Consider the following 18,340-nt stretch of genomic DNA (forward strand, 5'->3'; position numbering starts at 1 on the left):
TCTTTCGTGGAGTTTGGGCGAAGCCAGATTGTTCTTCAAAAAGGGCTAAAATTCGCCTTTTGAAAAATAGATACTTAAAAGGTTCACCGACTTTCTAAATAATAGAAAACTGTGCGTTACGGAAGTTGTTTTCCGACATATTTGAAACCTTTACTTAAAGTTTTCTTTGAGATTTTGGCTTTAACTTTTCTGTGAGGTTACTAACAGATCATTAATGTGTATTGTATAATATTTTTGTGTATTTACCAGGAAAGAAATTTATTGGAAGTAAAGGTATATTCATGAGCTTAGAATTATAATTCAAGTTTTTTAATAAGTTGGGGATATTATTTTTTAGGGAAGATATTCCTAGAATGTAATATTAGGGCAGCCCTTTCTTGGAATGACGTACTTTAGCTCTGAGATCGGTGGACTTTTAGACCTGTGACACCAATTGAGGGGGCGGGGCATCTGTCTCATATTTTTCGCCCCTCCCACTTAGATTCCGAAAAATACCTTTTTTGGATTTTCATTGGGAAAAAAATCGAAAACAGCCTCGCCCACTTATATTTTGAAAAATTCATTTTGCCCTCCTCAGAGTTTTTGTGAATTTGCGCCACTGTTTTAGACCGTTCCTCCCGAAATCAGAAGGTTTCAGTGATTTTTCTGCATTAAAAGAAGTATCTTGTTCAGACGACTACACCGTTTCACGTAATTCGAATTTGCGTAATTCGAATGAAAAATCAAGATGATTTAACTGAATGTAAGGTGAAACTTTAAAACTTAAAAGGAAATTTAATTATACCTCATTAAAAATATTTTATAATTATAAATACCGGATTCTCCTTCTCAATTAATCGGATTCTCTATTAAAAGTATTAAGCAAATGGTAAAAGGTTCAAGGAGAGTATTGTATTCACTCTTGCTCTTTATTAATTGTCAGAAATTTTGTCGCAAAAGAAGGTTAAAGAAAATGAAGTATTTTAGGCCAAAGATAAGCCGAAATAAAGTGAAATTATTTGTCAAGCGTAAAGCTACGATAAATCGACATCAATAAATAAATGAAAACCAAAACAAATAATAGCTACAATAAATAATCAGGTCAAACTCAAAACATCTAGAAAGTACCACAAAGTGTAGGGCTAACGCCCCCTGTGCCTCCAAAAGATCGGAACATAATTTGCGCTTTACTGAAAAAAAGTTTATTTCGAGCTATGTAATTTTATTTCTCGTAATATCGATTAAAAAAAAGAAAAAAAACATAACAAAGATTACTATAATAAAAAAAAATATTCATTCCTGAAAGCCTTAATAATTTTGGACTTAAAGTTAAAAAAAGAGAGACCATTTAAAAGGCATTTTGTTTTCAATACATTTCTAAATCTAATTCTGGTAATGCACTGCTAAAAATATAGTACATTGTTTCTTTTTAAATTAAATATTACGTTTGTCGCTTCGGATGAGGTCTGTTGCCAATAGCTTCCTGAAGTTAGATGCTTTCCAACTAAACAAATATTACAAAATATTATGAAAGGGACAAATATTACTAGAGTAAGATGCGCTTAGAATTACTATAATCATCCTGGTAATACATTTTACATGGTTTATACAACACTAAAGCTATATTCTGACACGAGCCAAATTTGCTTAACGCCTTCACGCACGATTTTTTTCCAGAAGGAAACAAAAATCTGAAATCTTGTTGGGTTAATGATACATAGCTAAAATACAGGGGGTAAAAGTTTCTAGCTGAACCTGTGATGGCACATGATTTTTGCGGTGTTCTCAGTCGAGGACAGTGTGCTTCACTTGATCAAAATCGGTTATATTTTAGGTAAAAAGCATACAAAACGCAAATGCTGAATTAACATACAACTAATCACTTGGCCTGAAATTAAATAAAACAATTGCGCCCAGTGACAATACACAGAGGGATTTTGTCTTTTAAACACATCGTGCGAATCTCAATAACACGTGGTGAGATATTGCAATAATTCTGCTTGTTGGTCTTTTCTGGACAATGAGCCGTCTTGTCAAACCGAGCGCTCTGTCCGGGGCGCATAATAATCCTGTTCCTTTTCTTAGACGGCTCGCTAAGACCTTCCTCTGTTTCGTCAGAATCCAAGTCACATGAAGTCCATCGCCTGCCTGACTTCTTGCCTGGAACAGCAGCGTTGGTGAGAGCCTGTGCAACGTCAAGACGAAAGGAAAGTAGGTCAAGACGGCTTTTGTTGCTGATTTTCAGTCGATCACAGTCACTCGTGTATTCTAGCAATGAGTTGCAAACAGCAAGATCCACCATGTGGAAAATCATTCTGAGGGTCCACTTTTTTGATCGGATGAATGTTCTGTAACAAGACAAAAGCTGGTCTATTTTGTCAACTTCTCCCATACTTCTCTTGTAATCCTTGACAATCTGTGGTCTTCTGGCTTCTATCTTTTTCTTTGCAGCCTTTGACCATCTGTTTACTTTACTGACCTCACCTCCCCCCCACATGTGTTGAAGCTAGCTGCACGCTGCTGATATCCAAAAAGCGTACCAAGACAAATTCATCTTGACCCCCAACTACTTCAGAAAAGCTGCCCTTCCTGTTCTCTTCAGGTCTTTCTCGGTTTCGAGTGGCATACTTCGGATCCTATCCGCCCGGATAGTACCCGTACAAAGCACTCCTTTTTCTTTCAACTCTAGAAGAAGGTTCATTGAAGTAAAGAAATTGTCACAGTACACTTTTGTGTATGGCGAGGGATTGATCGCACTCACCAGCTGGAGGACTATACCAGCTCCCAGACCATATTTTATAAAGTCTTCCAAGATTTGTGTATTCTTCCCTTGGTACACTTCAAAATTTAGCATGGTACCGCCCGAAGTACATAAGAGAAACTTGATGCCCCATGGACAAAGTTTACCTCATATATTGTTTTATTTCAAGATTGCCTGTATATGGTACCATCTGCTCGTCCACTGACATGTTTTCTGTTTATGGTAGTTGACGCACTCGTGTCAAGACCGTATCAATTGCTGGTCGAACTTTCCATAAACGGTCGTTCAGATTCCTATCATTCAAGTTGTCAACAACATGGAGTGAGGTCCGTAGACGCTGGAACCTATTTACATTCATGACGTCAGCAATCAGGGGTATCCTAGTGGCTGGGGACCAAAGCATCCTATATCTCGGGAACTTGAAGAAACCCATTGCAACATGCATACCAACGAGTCTCTTGATCTCTTCTCGAGTGGTACCAATGCTCACTCCATTTTTCTGTATGGAGTACAAGTTTGTGTAGTTGGCACACCTCTCATAAAATTCTTCAGGAAAATACTTATCAAAGTAAACTATCGGGTAAAGGTCTTCGTCGTCATCAGAAGCTTAAGCTGTTGTAGGAGGGTTTCACTTGCCATTCTTGGTGGGAGAGGGCCTCTTATGGTAACAGACGTTCCTTTTCCATTTTTCCCTCGTCTCTGCAGTGGGCTGGCGTGTCTTAACATCTAAGATATCAGAATCTTGGGTGTCTTCTTCTTCAGGAGTTTCGTCACTGTCAGTAGGCACGTATGTTTCCTCCTCGCTATCAGATAGGTCCTCCATTTCAGACTGCTCACTATCAATCTCGTCAAAGATATCCCGGATTTGACCTTTATTTTGGATGTGCCAACTTCTTCTAGATGGTCCTAAAAAAAGGAACTATTAGCCAAGGACGAGAAAGAGCAATAAGCACCAGCTGGTATCACACTAGTCACAGTTAGTATTATATCTTCCGTTACACACTGTCCTCAGCTGAGGACACGAAAAATAAGACTGCAGATGTCCTTCGAAACTTGTTTGACTTTTGTATTCTGCATTTTTTTAACGACCTGAAGATATACTTGAGCCGGCTAGATGTCCCACAGACCGTTCCTTGTTGCTTTGTCTCTTTCTGGTGAAAAACATCAACTTATGCACACTGTCCTCAAATGAGAACACTCAGCTTTTATACCAGTGTTCCCTAACCAAAAAAAATCGCAGCCATTTGAAAAAGTTTTCTCTATTACTGCCAAAAATTCAATTATTCGTGTTACAAATTCCAACTACCCCAAATTCATACATAATGAGCTATAGAATTCCAATTTTTACCTGATTGAAGACTTTTTCTTCCATCTGGCAGGATAAATCCGAGAAAAATCTGCAAAATTCTGTCTATGCCTAGATTAAAGTGAAAAAAAGATGGCACGCAGGACTGACTTGTACAAAGCTATAGATATCACCACGAAAGCTTTACGAGCTACCTTGCGGTACAAGTTAAATCGAGAGGTTGACGTACTCAGGTGAGGACACTATGCGTGAAGGGGTTAATGCCACCAGGGCACGATTTTTGAATTATCAACTTGTGGAAGTGATGAAAAACTCGAAAGCCATGGCTCATTAGAGTAATACATTTGAATTACCCCTACTTTATGCCTATCTACCTTAGTTCTGACCTAGGATGGATGATACACTATCAAGAAGTGAAATGAATCATTTTTACACAACTCTAAAAAAGTTATGCCAGCTCTGTCTCTCATAGGGACTAACTGTCTTGGCTTTACTCTAATTAGCCATGAGTCTAAGCAATTCATCACTTGCCCCATATTGATCAAATTCAATCCCGACTCCATTACCCTTTGGTTTTGATATATTTTCAAAGGAATCTTCCTTTTTTGTGAGTTTTTTTTCTAAAGATATAAGAATTTTCGTTTTCAATCCGCCATACAATCTGAAATTCAAAAGATAGCGTCGGTATGCAAGTGAACTGAAGAACTGAGTCTTAGTCTGTCTTCGTTCATATAGGTATAATGTGTTTCACATTTCGCGAATCGTATGTCAAACAGTCAGAGTTTGTTAGTGTCCCGTGCAAAATATTTCTGGAAGTAGTTTTGGTCTTCTTTCCGTTCGTGTGCAACCATATCAATAAATATCAATGTCAATAAATATATATATTTATATATATAATAAATATAAATATTAATAAATGCTTTTTAAGATTATATTTAATAATTAATATTAACTTTAGTGAACAATCATTCTCTATTTTGCTTTAACTTTGTAACATTCAGAATTCAGCGTCACTGCAGTATTTGACAGAGCCAGAATTCAGGTATGTCACAATTATATATGTTGGCTCTAGAACAATTTTGGCAAACACATGTCCAGCTATTCATTTATTTTATTTAACTCCACCGTAGTATGTTGCAAAGAGTATGGGTAACTTGTATGAGTGGAAACGCTATGAGTGTCGGCGCTAGCGTCGACAAAAAAAAACTATCGACGCCATCTAGCGTTTGGCGATACTTGGTATTTATTCAATCGTTTTTTTTTTTGTTTTTTTTGTCAGGAACCGATATCTGACAATTATTACACCCATTGCACTATTTTACCCATTATACTAATTAATGACCCTAATTTTACCCATTACACTAATTAAATGAATTGTTCTTATTACACTGGAAAAAATGCCAAGTGTCACCAAACGCTTGATGGCGTTAATTGTTTTTTGTGCTATTCTAGCTTTTTTACATGTATATTCATTTTTTGTCGGTTCTTTTATTGAAGACATAAACATAAGCTTAAAATTACTTTTAGGAAAAAAAACAGCATTTTCTAATTTGATTTATGTGTGGGTGCATTTTGAGTGCAAATTTGACGTTCTCCGCGTACGCTCTCTCAACCTTTTCAGCGAATTTTCATCACTAATATTTTTCTTCATAATTATTATATGATATTTATACAATTAAATACTCTGATTTAAATCCTCCGTTGTCATGTGTAGTAGCACGTTTTGCATATGAACTTGTGCCTAAAATTCTGTTTTATTTATGACTGATTGGCTCTGATACTGAGTGAAAGATAAAAAAGTTTAAATTACTAATATATAGATGTATATACTAATAAATAATATATATCAACTTATGTAATGTCTGTAAGCTTTTCTTGAGTCAGTAAAACGGGTTTCACCTTAAGTACATAATTTACTATACCTTGCGGTAAGTTACGTTACGTTAAGCATAACCTTTCACCCTTAAAATAGTCCTTTCACACTAGGCTAACGTAAAAATCTATAAAAAGATCATAATCGTCGTTTAGACTCGTAATAAGTAAGCTATTCAAGAAATAAAATGTAGATTTTGTTGCCGCTATGTTAACTTCTTCGTAACGTAGAGCTCGAGCTTATTTGGCAGCATCTTTTTTACGGACAAAATTTGTCCCGGGCGATTATGTTACGTAATACAAAGTCTTGTGCTGTGCAAGTGTGAAAGGTTCTGTGGGGTAGTGTGAAAGCACCCTAAGCTAGATGACACTTGAAACCGTTCTGTCCACTACGCCTCTTTTATAACAGTACTGCTAAAAATTGCATCTCTCCTTTAGGTGGTACACCATTTTTTCATCTTTCTACTCCTGTGGATAATCAACATTTGTGGCCAGATTCGATAGGTTTCGTTTTTTGGCTAATTTTGAGCTCATCAACTGCGGTTTTTATCAAAGGATTTAATTTGAATTTTATTTCAGGTTTGAAGAGGTTATAGTGTGTCAAAAAATCATTTTTGTTTAAATGAATTTTAATATTTCTTAAACAGATATTCACTGCTCAAGGACCTCACATAATTTACTTTTTATATATATATATAATCTGAATGATATAGAATAGTTACAACTGAGAAAGTTCTTGATGCAATTATGATACTGGAATTGTAGAAAATTTTTCTTATCATTAATTTTATAAAAGGTTCAGTATTTGTTTAATTACTGCGTGTAAGGATTGAGCCAATAATGTTTGTAAGGTTTGAGCAATAACGATCATATTATGCATAACAATACATAACGATTGTATTATGGGTGCAATTTATTTTTGTGTGATTAGCCCAATACCTACATACTGAAACCCTGGAGATTGTTTCAGTTGTGTTAGGGTTCAATTATAGTGTTTGCTCTTTTTATAGAAGTAGCTTTTTATCTCTACGATAACTGTTGTCGCCTCTTTCTTGTAATTTACTATTTCTTTAAAATTGAAAATGTTACCCACTGGTTTTTGAAATCACAGTTTTTCTTATTTTTCTTAGCATGTCGCGAAAGGTTAGGTGACCTTTGACAAATGTCAAATCAAATGACAAACTAAGTGCGATTTATGATCTTATACACAGGGATTGCCAATGTCAAAACGTCAAAAGCAAATGGCAAACTATGAGTAATTTTTAATCCTATATACAGGGAATGTCAATGTCAAAAATGACACTGAGTAATTTCTGATCTTGTATACAGGGGAGAGGGTCGTAAGAGTGAAAAGTGCGTGCACCCGTTTGTCCTGAAAAATGTCATGATCGTTGGCACTACAGTTTTTCATGCAACCTGGCCCTTTGAAAACATATTTTACTGTACGACCATAATTAGTTAACTCTGCAGATCTTGCTATGCAAATAGTTTTAAAATTCACTGCATAATGAACTCACTAGTTGTCACCCGTGGCTGCAACTAAATTAAAATTTAGTAAATGCCGTCGAATTTTACCGGAATCCTTAGAGATTTTACGGGACAGCAAAAATAACCAAGATTTTAACTTGGAATTTGCAAAAAGAACTGTATATGGATGTTCGGTGGCAGTACTCTTCCCATGGGTTCGAATCCCAACAGCGGCATTTTTTTTTTTTTTTTTTTTTTTTTTTTTTTTTTTTTTTTACAGAAAATTTCCAAGCTCATATGCCTAATTGTGTACAGCCAAAGTGGTTATGGCCAAATTAAGAGTTAAATTGTGATTTAGAATATTGGGAAAGATCAAAACGGGGTATGCATATCTGAAACAAAAACAAATGAATAGTGTGTAAGTGAACAATGTGAAGAAGAAGAAAAAACATGCGAGTTGATTATGAAGTATTTTTAGAGCCTTTTTTGTTTTCTTTTTTGAGGGCTGCGTGTTTGTAAAGACTGGCAAATATTAGATGCAAATTTACGAATATGAAGTTATAATTATCTTCTTGTATTTTAGATCAAAATTAATAATTGTTATTACTATTTCTTAAACATAAAAATCTTGAGGTTTTTTGTTGTTACATTGGCAATAATATTAATATGCTTTTGATTGGGAGCAAATACAAACTTATATTGGTAACGATACTTAGTTCATATTAGGTAATAAAAACGAGGTATTAAAGATATCAAAAAGTATAAATGCAAATAAGTATATAATACAAAAATAAATACAAATCAATAAGAAATAAACAACAAAAATACAAATAAAGTATTCAAAAAAATCCACACAAAAACTATTTGGGATTTAACAACGAGAGAATACATTCTCGTGGTAATGGTTAATACCGTTGTAATTTGTCATGATAAAGAAAATATGATTATTTTTTAATAGCACAAAACATAGGCTCTATGATAGTTTCCAAATTGCAGATTATTTTTTTTTTGTGTTGAATAGACTCTTAACTAGGAATTTCATTATTTGACAAGAATAATTGTATTTTTTGTCAAAACAGTTGTAAAATATAGCTATCTGCTGTCGGTTGTCAGAGACAGCACTACAAATTCGGCACCTTTGTGCCGTTTTTGGTACAGTTTAAAGGTTTTGGTACAATGCTTTACATTTTGAAATTTTTTGCTACATTACAATTTTGTTTATATACTTTGGTTTTACTTGTTCCTTTCCTACTAAGACTTCTGTTCAAGCTTTAATTTATCGAAAATTTTCTTCTTGTTACGGCATATTTTTAAACTGATGGTTCTAAAAAGGGTAAAAGTTTGCGATTCAGCTTTAGTCGGAAAACTAGTACAGTTTATTTCAAAGCTTTGGTAACGCTGGTAGCAAGTCGTATCTGACGTTTGCAAACTTCTATGATAATACCAAAAACCGTTTCCTGTGCTGTTCTCAAAGAAAGAACAGCAGATTGATATTGATGAAGGGGGTCAATTTCTGATTGAACCAGAAGTGCAAAAACGACATATAGGACTTTTAGGCGGAGCAGTCATTACTATGGAAATCAAAACTGTTAATATATTAGACACTTTATAGTATATATTAGTTTCATCTATTATATTATTTGTCTAGATATTAGACATTTAAATATATTGCCGAAAATGGCAGTCACGATTATATTTCCATTATAAATGTTTACATGTGTAAATGAATACCCATATATACCCATATAAATACCCATATATTCATTGGTACACAAAAATATTTTTGGTATAATAAAAAAATTCATTGGTACGCTATGCAGACGCTTTGAAGCTTTTTGTGTGTGGGTCGGCCCACATACGACGAAATTCCAGTATTTGAATGCAAAAAGATTTAAGCTTTAAAATTATTTATTTATAATGTATAATAAATTAATTTTAATAAATTATTATTAAATATTTATTTATAATGTAATAATGTTCCTCTTTTTTTTAGCCATCTAAGAGAAAAGTTTATGGAAAGTTTTTTCCTCGAAAGTTTTCTCGAAGAAATATCTTTTTTCTCTTGTTTAATTTTTGAACAATGATTAATAATCACGACATACTGCAGAGGAATAGGATATACTCTTTAATATGATGTGCTTTGCTTAATAGGATACGCCTTTAAAATCTGTTCAACCATCTAACCTTACTCTTCTAACCTTGTTTATTTATACTTTAAGTATATATTCTACGTTTTGCGGTTGTCATTTTTTACCGGCCTATGAAAAAAAATATTCAGTTTTTTAAATTCACATTTAATGTAAAAATAGAGTATAAATTATGTTTTGGTTAGATTTACGATGGTCAAACATGTGCAAATAGTATCTGTACGTACAAATTTAATATACGTAATCATAAGCCTTTTCTTAGGAACAAGTCTTCTTCTTGAATCTTGTTCTTGTTCTTGAATCTTGTAATACTGCGTTCAAGAACAGTTAGTGAACTTTTTAAGTCAATGGACCGGGAACTTGCTTTGATCCGGAAGTGATTATTTTGTTTAGTATAAAAGCAGTTTTTTTTTAATTTTGATAAGTTAGTAACTCTACTGATGATGATGACCGACTGTGTCATCGAAATATTTAGAGTCTTTGTTTTATATTTTCGTTTCACTGTCTAATAAAAGGACCTATCCCTATTTGGAATTCTTATTGATTTCGTCATAGAAAAGGCAGTGTGGTCATGGAGAATAATAGTAACGTTATACCACAATTAATTAGGACCACAAATGCTGCTATACCTGTGGAATTGTGGAGCAAAAGTTGCTTTTTGTTTGTTTTATTGTCCTTTTGACACCCGAGTTTTTTTTGTTTGTTTTTTTCAACCTCTGTGAAAGAGGTGAAATAGTTTTTTTTAGAAATACAAAAAGAGTCTTATTTAGATTCAGAATATTGTGATATAAGATATATATTTATTATTGAAAGTTTTTGGAGCTCTATGGTAAAAACGGTATATAAAATATCTTGGTTACATTGGCGGGTGTTAAACACGTACGACTTTATGTAATTGAATGCGTTTCCGACGTACATGTACTACAAAGTATTTTTTCTTATTACTGAAAGGTATGAACTCACTTTTATTGAACTTTTGAGAGTAACGATCCTTATTTTTAATTTGAAACACTTAAAATGGTCTTTTATTTCATATTAAGAATAGATTTGATCTAATGCTGATTGTTACTTAAAATTAATTATAATTAATTAAATTTTGTGTTTAAATTAATTGTCTTTATATATTATTAATCTTACATATGAATTTTAGGCTAAAAAATCATTTCTTGAAATGCTTCGTGAAAAATGTCCAAATGTTGATCGTCATACTCGTTGGGCAGAGGTGAAAAGGAAGATCGAAAGTGAGTCTACTTATGTTGCCCTCGAATGGGGCAACGATAGAGAAGAGGTATTTCATGACTATTTGAGGGAAATGCGAGCCAAAGAAAAGGAACGCGAGAAGGAAAAGGAAAAGGAGAGAGAGGTAAGTTGGTTATCATGTTCTCAATTTAGTATAAACATGGGTTGGTATTGAATGATAATAATAATTTATTTTTAACCTGCTACAAAACATAAGCGGAGTAATAGGAAAAAGAAAACTAATACACATACATAATACACAACCTTTAACGGCAAAACAATCGGATTAGCGGGTGGAAACAACGGCCGACTGATAAATCGGTCGGCCGATACGGGGATCGGTGGCATTATCGTACATCGGAAAAAAAATATTGGATATCGGCCGACTTTTCTTCGTTATGTATGCGAAATTTATTCAGAAAATGTTGCCAGATTTCCTCAGGTAATTTTCGCTTGTCCAGTCCTTGGGGGCGGAGCCACCAACTAAGTGTGATCATAGTGGAGAGAGTAGCAGATGAAATCAAAGTATATTGGTTGTCAATGAACACAGAGTTCCGTGTTCTTTATTTAACAATAAAAATCATAAACAAAAAACTATTTCAATAAAATCTCCCCCATAAGGCTCCATAGCCGCATGGCCGGGAAAGAACAGGGGAGAAAAAATACCAACACAAAAAAAAGTATAAACAAAATCCAAAAAAAGTTCCAGTCGCCTACCTTAATAATCCCCAAAATGACAAGCTAGGCAGGGGGTAGCGCATGATTCCACCAATTCAGATACATACCCAACTTAATCCAGAGACATCAACTCCAAGGGAAGCAGGAAAAAAATTAATAACTAGCTAGAAATTCTCTAACATAATTTTTGAATTATTTTTTTTGGTGTACACCTGGTGCAACACCATGGTGCAAATGTGTGGTGAGTTCACGAACTTATAAATTCTACCAAAGCAACTAAAAAGAATGCAATAAACCATACATTTCTGTTTAATGAATGTCCACTTGTGTGGGTGAAAGATCTAACATTCAATTGGTTAAAACCATAATATCCCTTCAGCGGCGCAGCTAAGGTGAGAGGGGATGTCATAAGGTGGAGAAGGTAGGGGGAAGGTCTAAGGCGTCGATGCCGCGTGCCGACACCTTGAAAAATTTACCTTTTTACCTTTAAAATTTGGCTTATGTGTCCGCATTTGTTGATATACTGGACGATTTTATCGACACATTCTTTAAATCCCTCCTCCAAACTTAAAACCCTAGTTACATCCCTGTATCCAGTGTGCCTAGCATGGATTCGTTAGTAAGAGACCATATCATGAAAGTAAAGTTTTGAATTGGAATTTGGTTTCGAACAATCAATTTCAATAAATATCTTGCACTTCTTTCAATTAGATTTTCACATATTCGTGTTTATGTAACTAAACCGGCTTGAAATAGTTTTACTGTCCTGACTAGAGCTTTATTTGGTTAAATTTTTTTCTAAGCCTTCTCACAATAAATGGATTCCAGAGTGAATTATTTAGGTTGTTCTTTGGTGTACAATAGACCAGGGAGAAACGTATGAGTATAAATATGGGCAGAAAATGCAGGGTTTAAACTTTAGGTAAGGCTTTCACTTTTGGAGGGGAATTTATCGGTAAATTGTATCGGTATCGGTTTCAAACCCCAAAAATTCATATCAGTCGGGCTCTAGTGGAAACTGCCCGAAAAATATCAATATCAGCTAAAACAGTATTTAATCTTTCGAGTGACATTAAAATATCCATATTTACTAATAATAGCATGATTATGGTATTTCAGGTTCCAGTATTTCAGGTAGGTATTTCAGGTATTTCGGGTAAACAAAGGTAATAATCAGGTAAATTCAGGTAATATTTCGGGTAATAATCAGGTAGGTATTTCAGGTAAATAAAGTATGTATTTCAGGTTCCGAAAGTACATCACTTGAAGAGATTTTAGTTGCTTCTTCTACAGCAGAGGATATATACCCGACATATGTAAAACGTAGTACCAAACCGTACAGAAGGTACCGTAAAGACGGGCGAGTGCTCGAAGCGAGTAACAACTGAAGTAAGGGCGTGTGCTCGAAGCGATTAACGACGATTTTCTCGTAGCCTATTGTGCATTTTGGCACTAGAATTGGGTGTTTCTCATTGGTCATGACCTTGTAGCATAGAGTGTGTAAGGGAGGGGTAGGTTTAGCTCCCCAGACTGAAGTTCCCCAGACCCCTGTTCTCAGACTGAAAAAGTAAAACAAAATCTATGTCTAAAAAGGAATTCAAGAATCATTTAATAAAAAAAAGGTATCATAGTTACCGCTATTGCCGCAACTAATTTAAGCTACCGTATACAGCATAATCAACACTAAGTACGTAATAAACAACATAATAAACACATTAAACACATAATAAGTACTAACTACTTAGTAAACACTAAGTACATAATAATCACAATACTAAAAAGAGGAATGAAAGAATTGCTGGAGCGATTTTTCCTGCAATGCACTGGTTCAAGCTTGTTCTTATGGCGCGTGTTTCTTTTGATTGCAGCGGCGGGGGGTAATAGGGAATGGTGCTTATCACTCAAAAGCAAACCCATACCAAACTTACCAAGAGTGTCCAAACTTACCCATCAGATGCTGCCTGCGTTCTTTAAAGATTGGAATTCGTAGAGTTGCGAGGGCAGATTCATAAATAATATAATTGGTTCCTAGGATGATTTGTCCTTTTTTATTGTTTCCATTGCGTTGAGGCAGTCGATGTCATGTAATTGTGGCCCCCAACTGGGTAGGCGTATTCAAGCAGAGGGTGTATATAACACATGTACGTGAACAGCAATTGTTTTATAGAAATTCCGAATCGACGCAGTGTGGTTGAGGATCGCAGTGCGTAGTTGCTATGTCCACTTTTCCAATCCACTTTTCTAACTTTTCAGGAGATAGAAAAACTTTATGGCCCTATTCGGCTGCTCTGTATTCTATCTTGCAGCACCGGAACTGTGCGAGTTGAAGTCTTAAATTTTTTTATGGCAATTCTGTCTAGTTGCTGTGCACTTGCTATTCTGATTCCGATTCCAGTTATTCTGATTCCGGATGAGACAATGCAGCTTTTCTCCACTATCAGGATTTCAGTGCTTGATTTGCTTTGGAATATGCACTATATGTTTGCAGGTTTTCCTGCAAACACGTAACTGATGTGTATTTTTACAAGTAAATCGCTGGGAGGCTGTCGAAGCTACTTGAGGAGCATGCTTCACAGATTAGCAGCTCCACAGATGGAAACATCTTAATAAAAGTAAAGTTGCTGTATTATATTCCTTATCTTATGCTCTTTCTAAAGTCATATTTTCGTTTCCGAAAAAAAAACGTCGTCTATCTCTATCCCCAGTTTCCGCTTGCATAGATTGGTCCTCTACGGTCCTCTTGTCCAAGTTGCAAATAGGGCAAAATTATCGTATTTGCATTTTATTTCGATAAAAAATAAGTTCAGGGCCATCTGTAAAATAGTGTCGTATTTTCTTGGGGGGAGGGGGATTAATGTGTAAGAATTTGTTTTGTTGTACGTTTTTATATTCTAGATGCACTTTGTTTGGGATTTGACAATACACCCTCATTGCGTAAAAGTATGGCCTGTTTTTATGTGTGTCATTTGAAACTGATATCGATATATTTGATATGAAATCGATATTGACTGAGATATCGCACGTGTTTAGCAGTTCCTAGCTTAACCATGACATTTTATGTACCATTTTTACCATAATATCTAAAAAATTTCAATAAAGATTTTTTCTCTTATATTGCAGTTTCGGAATCTAAAATGAGACTATTTTGTGTGTTCAAAAAAAAAATTAAGAAAAAAAAAAAATCACATTAATCGCTCAGATTTGAAAAATAGGAAAACGTGAGTGAAAAAGAACAAAAAAAATGGAAATGCCAAAAAAAGGAACATTTTCAGCTCTAACTGTGACTAAAGTAGCAATTTTAGTTTAGCACTTTGTATGTGTGTCATTTAATTGTAATATCATAAATTGCACGTGGTTAGCAGCTGCCAGCCTAACCATGACGTTAGTTGGTTACCTGACAACAAAAACGAGGGTCGGTCTGTACCACAATAAACAATCAACATACCGCACAACCAGAAATCACAATAAACAACTATCATAGCAAACACCGATAAATATCCACAACTGTTAACATGTATGGTAAACAATCAACAACCAGAAACCACAATAAACAACTAACATAGCAAACACCGATAAATATCCACAACTGTTAGCATGTATGGTAAACAACCAACAACCAGAAACCACAATAATCAACGAACATATCAAACACCGATAAATATCCGCAACTGTTAACATGTATGATAAACAACCAACAACCAGAAACCACAATAAACAACTAACATAGCAAACACCGATAAATATCCACAACTGTTAGCATGTATGGTAAACAACCAACAACCAGAAACCACAATAATCAACGAACATATCAAACACCGATAAATATCCGCAACTGTTAACATGTATGATAAACAACCAACAACCAGAAACCACAATAAACAACGAACATAGCAAACACCGATAAATATCCACAACTGTTAACATGTATGGTAAACAACCAACAACCAGAAACCACAATAAACAACCAACATAGCAAACACCGATAAATATCCACAACTGTTAACATGTATGGTAAACAATCAACAACCAGAAACCACAATATACAACAAACATAGCAAACACCGATAAATATCCACAACTGTTACCATGTATGGTAAACAACCAGAAACCACAATAAACAACCAACATAGCAAACACCGATAGATATCCACAACTGTTACCATGTATGGTAAACAACCAACAGCCAGAAACCACAATAAACAACCAACATAGCAAACACCGATAAATATCCACAACTGTTAAACTCCAACAAAACATCTATAGAACAACTAAGGATGGACCGTAACGTCAATGTCAATAACGCCATGTCGCGTCCGTGTCAATAACGCCAATTTTTAATGAAAGGTAATATTTAGCACTTGTACAAAAAAAATATTCCGTTCAGAAAAAAAATGATAAATTACAAATAACAAGTCAATAAATATTAGATAATATGTCAATAATCATCAGAAAGATACCACCTGTATCAATGTGTTCCGGTGTTTCAACATGTATGATTAAGTGGCACTCATATGTATGGTTGTACATATCGCGGTACTATGGTAATACTATATCTTGGTGGTACATAATATGTACAGTAAAGTGATCCTTGAAAAAAATTAGCTATTCCGAAAAAAAGGCCTTTTAAAAAGGAGATTTCAAGGCCCTTGAAATAAAAGATTTTTTCATAAACTACAAAATATTATAGTTTTGAATAGATTATTTTAAAAAAATAATCTAACGGTTATAAAAATTTTATAATTTTGGAAATTCTGTTTTTATTAAAATAAAGTAGAGATGGCAGTTAGCAGTAAGTATAAGCAAATTGAATCCACAATTTTCATTTTTCCCATATCTTCGTCACCGTTCCTTGAAAATATAAGTAAGTAGACTGAATTTAGTAAGCAGTAAGATCCCTTACTACTAAACACTGGCTAGTAACAGTTATGAAACTTGGATAAATTTATAACAAAGATCTCAAATTGATCCCCTTGCCCAAATAAGGAGCTTCGAAAAACATTCATATACTTCTGTAGGTAATAGTGAAAATTGATTACCAACGGAAACTAATTATCCCATGAAAGTGCTTTTTTTTTACACAGACATGCGCGTAGGAATTTATTTCATATTTATTCATTTATTTAATAAAATTTATAATATAATTTTTTTATTATAAGCCAAAATCACATACAGAGTATAGAAACTGGCCCAAAACCTTTTCACCAATAAATTAGTAAAACACGAATGAAAGATGGCCCTTCTAAGTCACTGTCACTGTAGACTGTAGCGTCTTCTTTTTCCAAACATGGCACACATTTGATACCGCATCTAAAGACTCTGAGTCGTGTCGGCACAGCCTAGTTTATTTACTACTCGGAGTTCAATCAGGTTTTTCCATAAGCATACCGTAATGCGTACATCTGAATCGCGTATGCGCGAAGGCGGAGTATGAATCTTGTGTGGTTTTAAATCAGTTTCACATTTTTTTACGGAGAGTATAGCCTTTGTCGATACCATACAGGAAATGAGGTTAGCAGCTGGTTTTGTATTAAATCAAGAATTAAGCAGGGTTGTGTTCTATCCCCCTTTATATGGATTATTTTGATGGACTTTGTATTAAGGAGCGCAGGAAAGGCAATGGGAGAACATGGAATCAAATGGGGAGGGAAAACTCTCCTGGACTTAGATTATGCTGATGATTTAAGCATCCTAGATGAAAGTTTGAGCAAAATGAATGAACTTTTAGAGGTTTTGCGAGTTCATTGAAAATCAATGTTAAAAGACTAAGTCACTAAGGCTAGGAATAAGTGAAGATGATAAGGTGACGTTGGGTAATGAAAAGATTGATCAAGTGGGCAGCTTCACTTACCTTGGTTGTGAAGATGTTAAAAGTAGAATTGCCAAGGCTCTGGGTGTTTTTTTACAATTAAATAAAGTTTGGAAGAATAGGAAGATAAGTCTGCAAACCAAGATTAGAATATTAGAAGCTACAGTGATGACAGTAGTCAAATATGGCTCTGAAGCATGGGCGCTTCGAAAAGCGGATGAAGATTTGCTAGATGTTTTCCAGAGAAATTGCTTAAGGATTGTCCTGGGTACGCGGCTGACTTACCGTATTTCAAACAATAGGCTGTACGAAAAATGGGGTTTAATACCGCTCTACAGGGATATAATGAAAGAAAGGTTGAGATGGCTAGGGCACGTTCTGCGGATGAAGGATGCCGAAGATTGATCTTTTCGGTCAACCGTCTAGGGCTAAACGGAAAGCTGGTCGTCCTCGTCTGGGTGGGAGGACGTCATAAAGAAATATTTAAAGGAAACGGGAGTTTTTGGGAGGCTTTGAATAGATTCGGATGGAAGAGGAGCCTGCGTAGCTGTGTTGGCCTCAGGCACCTTATTGCTGCGGTGAGTTGTTAGTAGTATTGTCTCTGTTAACTCTTAGAATATTTGAGAGACTGTCGGTATTAAGCTCGGTAATTCTTAGCAATTAAAGTCGATAAACCTACTACCGAATACTGTCGGATCATTGAATGATAAGGGGAAAGGGGGACCTGGAACCTAGAAAACAGCAGAATTACTTTTGTCAACTTTTTTTTTGAAGTAAAATATAGTATAAGGAGGGATACTCATCCCTAAATATGTAAATTTCAAGAAGTATTTTAGATAAGCTTTAAGAATGGGTGCTGCCGAGGTAGTAGCTCTCCTTCTGTTGCAGGAAGTTTTGATGGGATATTGATATACTTGGCTGCACAAAGAGCAGGAGATTATCTCCAAGATCAGACTCTCAGAATGAGATGAGCTGATTAGTTTTGTACTTCGTACAAAATATATGCATTCAAGGAAGGGGTCGAGTGAAATTTTACCCTCTAAGCCCTCTTCACTTGATGCAACATATTTAAATTTGGCATAAAG

The 18,340-nt window shown here is 34.9% G+C and overlaps 1 protein-coding gene across 1 annotated transcript in view; it reads left to right on the forward strand.

The window, feature by feature from the left end:
- LOC148943275 (uncharacterized) overlaps window positions 1-18,340 on the forward strand; it is a 114,317-nt gene that overhangs the window by 79,029 nt on the left and 16,948 nt on the right. The window contains exon 17 of the mRNA XM_089101567.1: window positions 10,683-10,895. Within this exon, the coding sequence (XP_088957693.1) occupies window positions 10,683-10,895 (213 nt within the window). The remainder of the gene's footprint in view (window positions 1-10,682; window positions 10,896-18,340) is intronic.

The sequence above is a fragment of the Artemia sp. Qi Xiang Cuo genome, chromosome 15 (assembly GCF_049724085.1).
Source record: "Artemia sp. Qi Xiang Cuo chromosome 15, ASM4972408v1, whole genome shotgun sequence".
Classification (NCBI taxonomy): Eukaryota; Metazoa; Arthropoda; class Branchiopoda; order Anostraca; family Artemiidae; genus Artemia; species Artemia sp. Qi Xiang Cuo.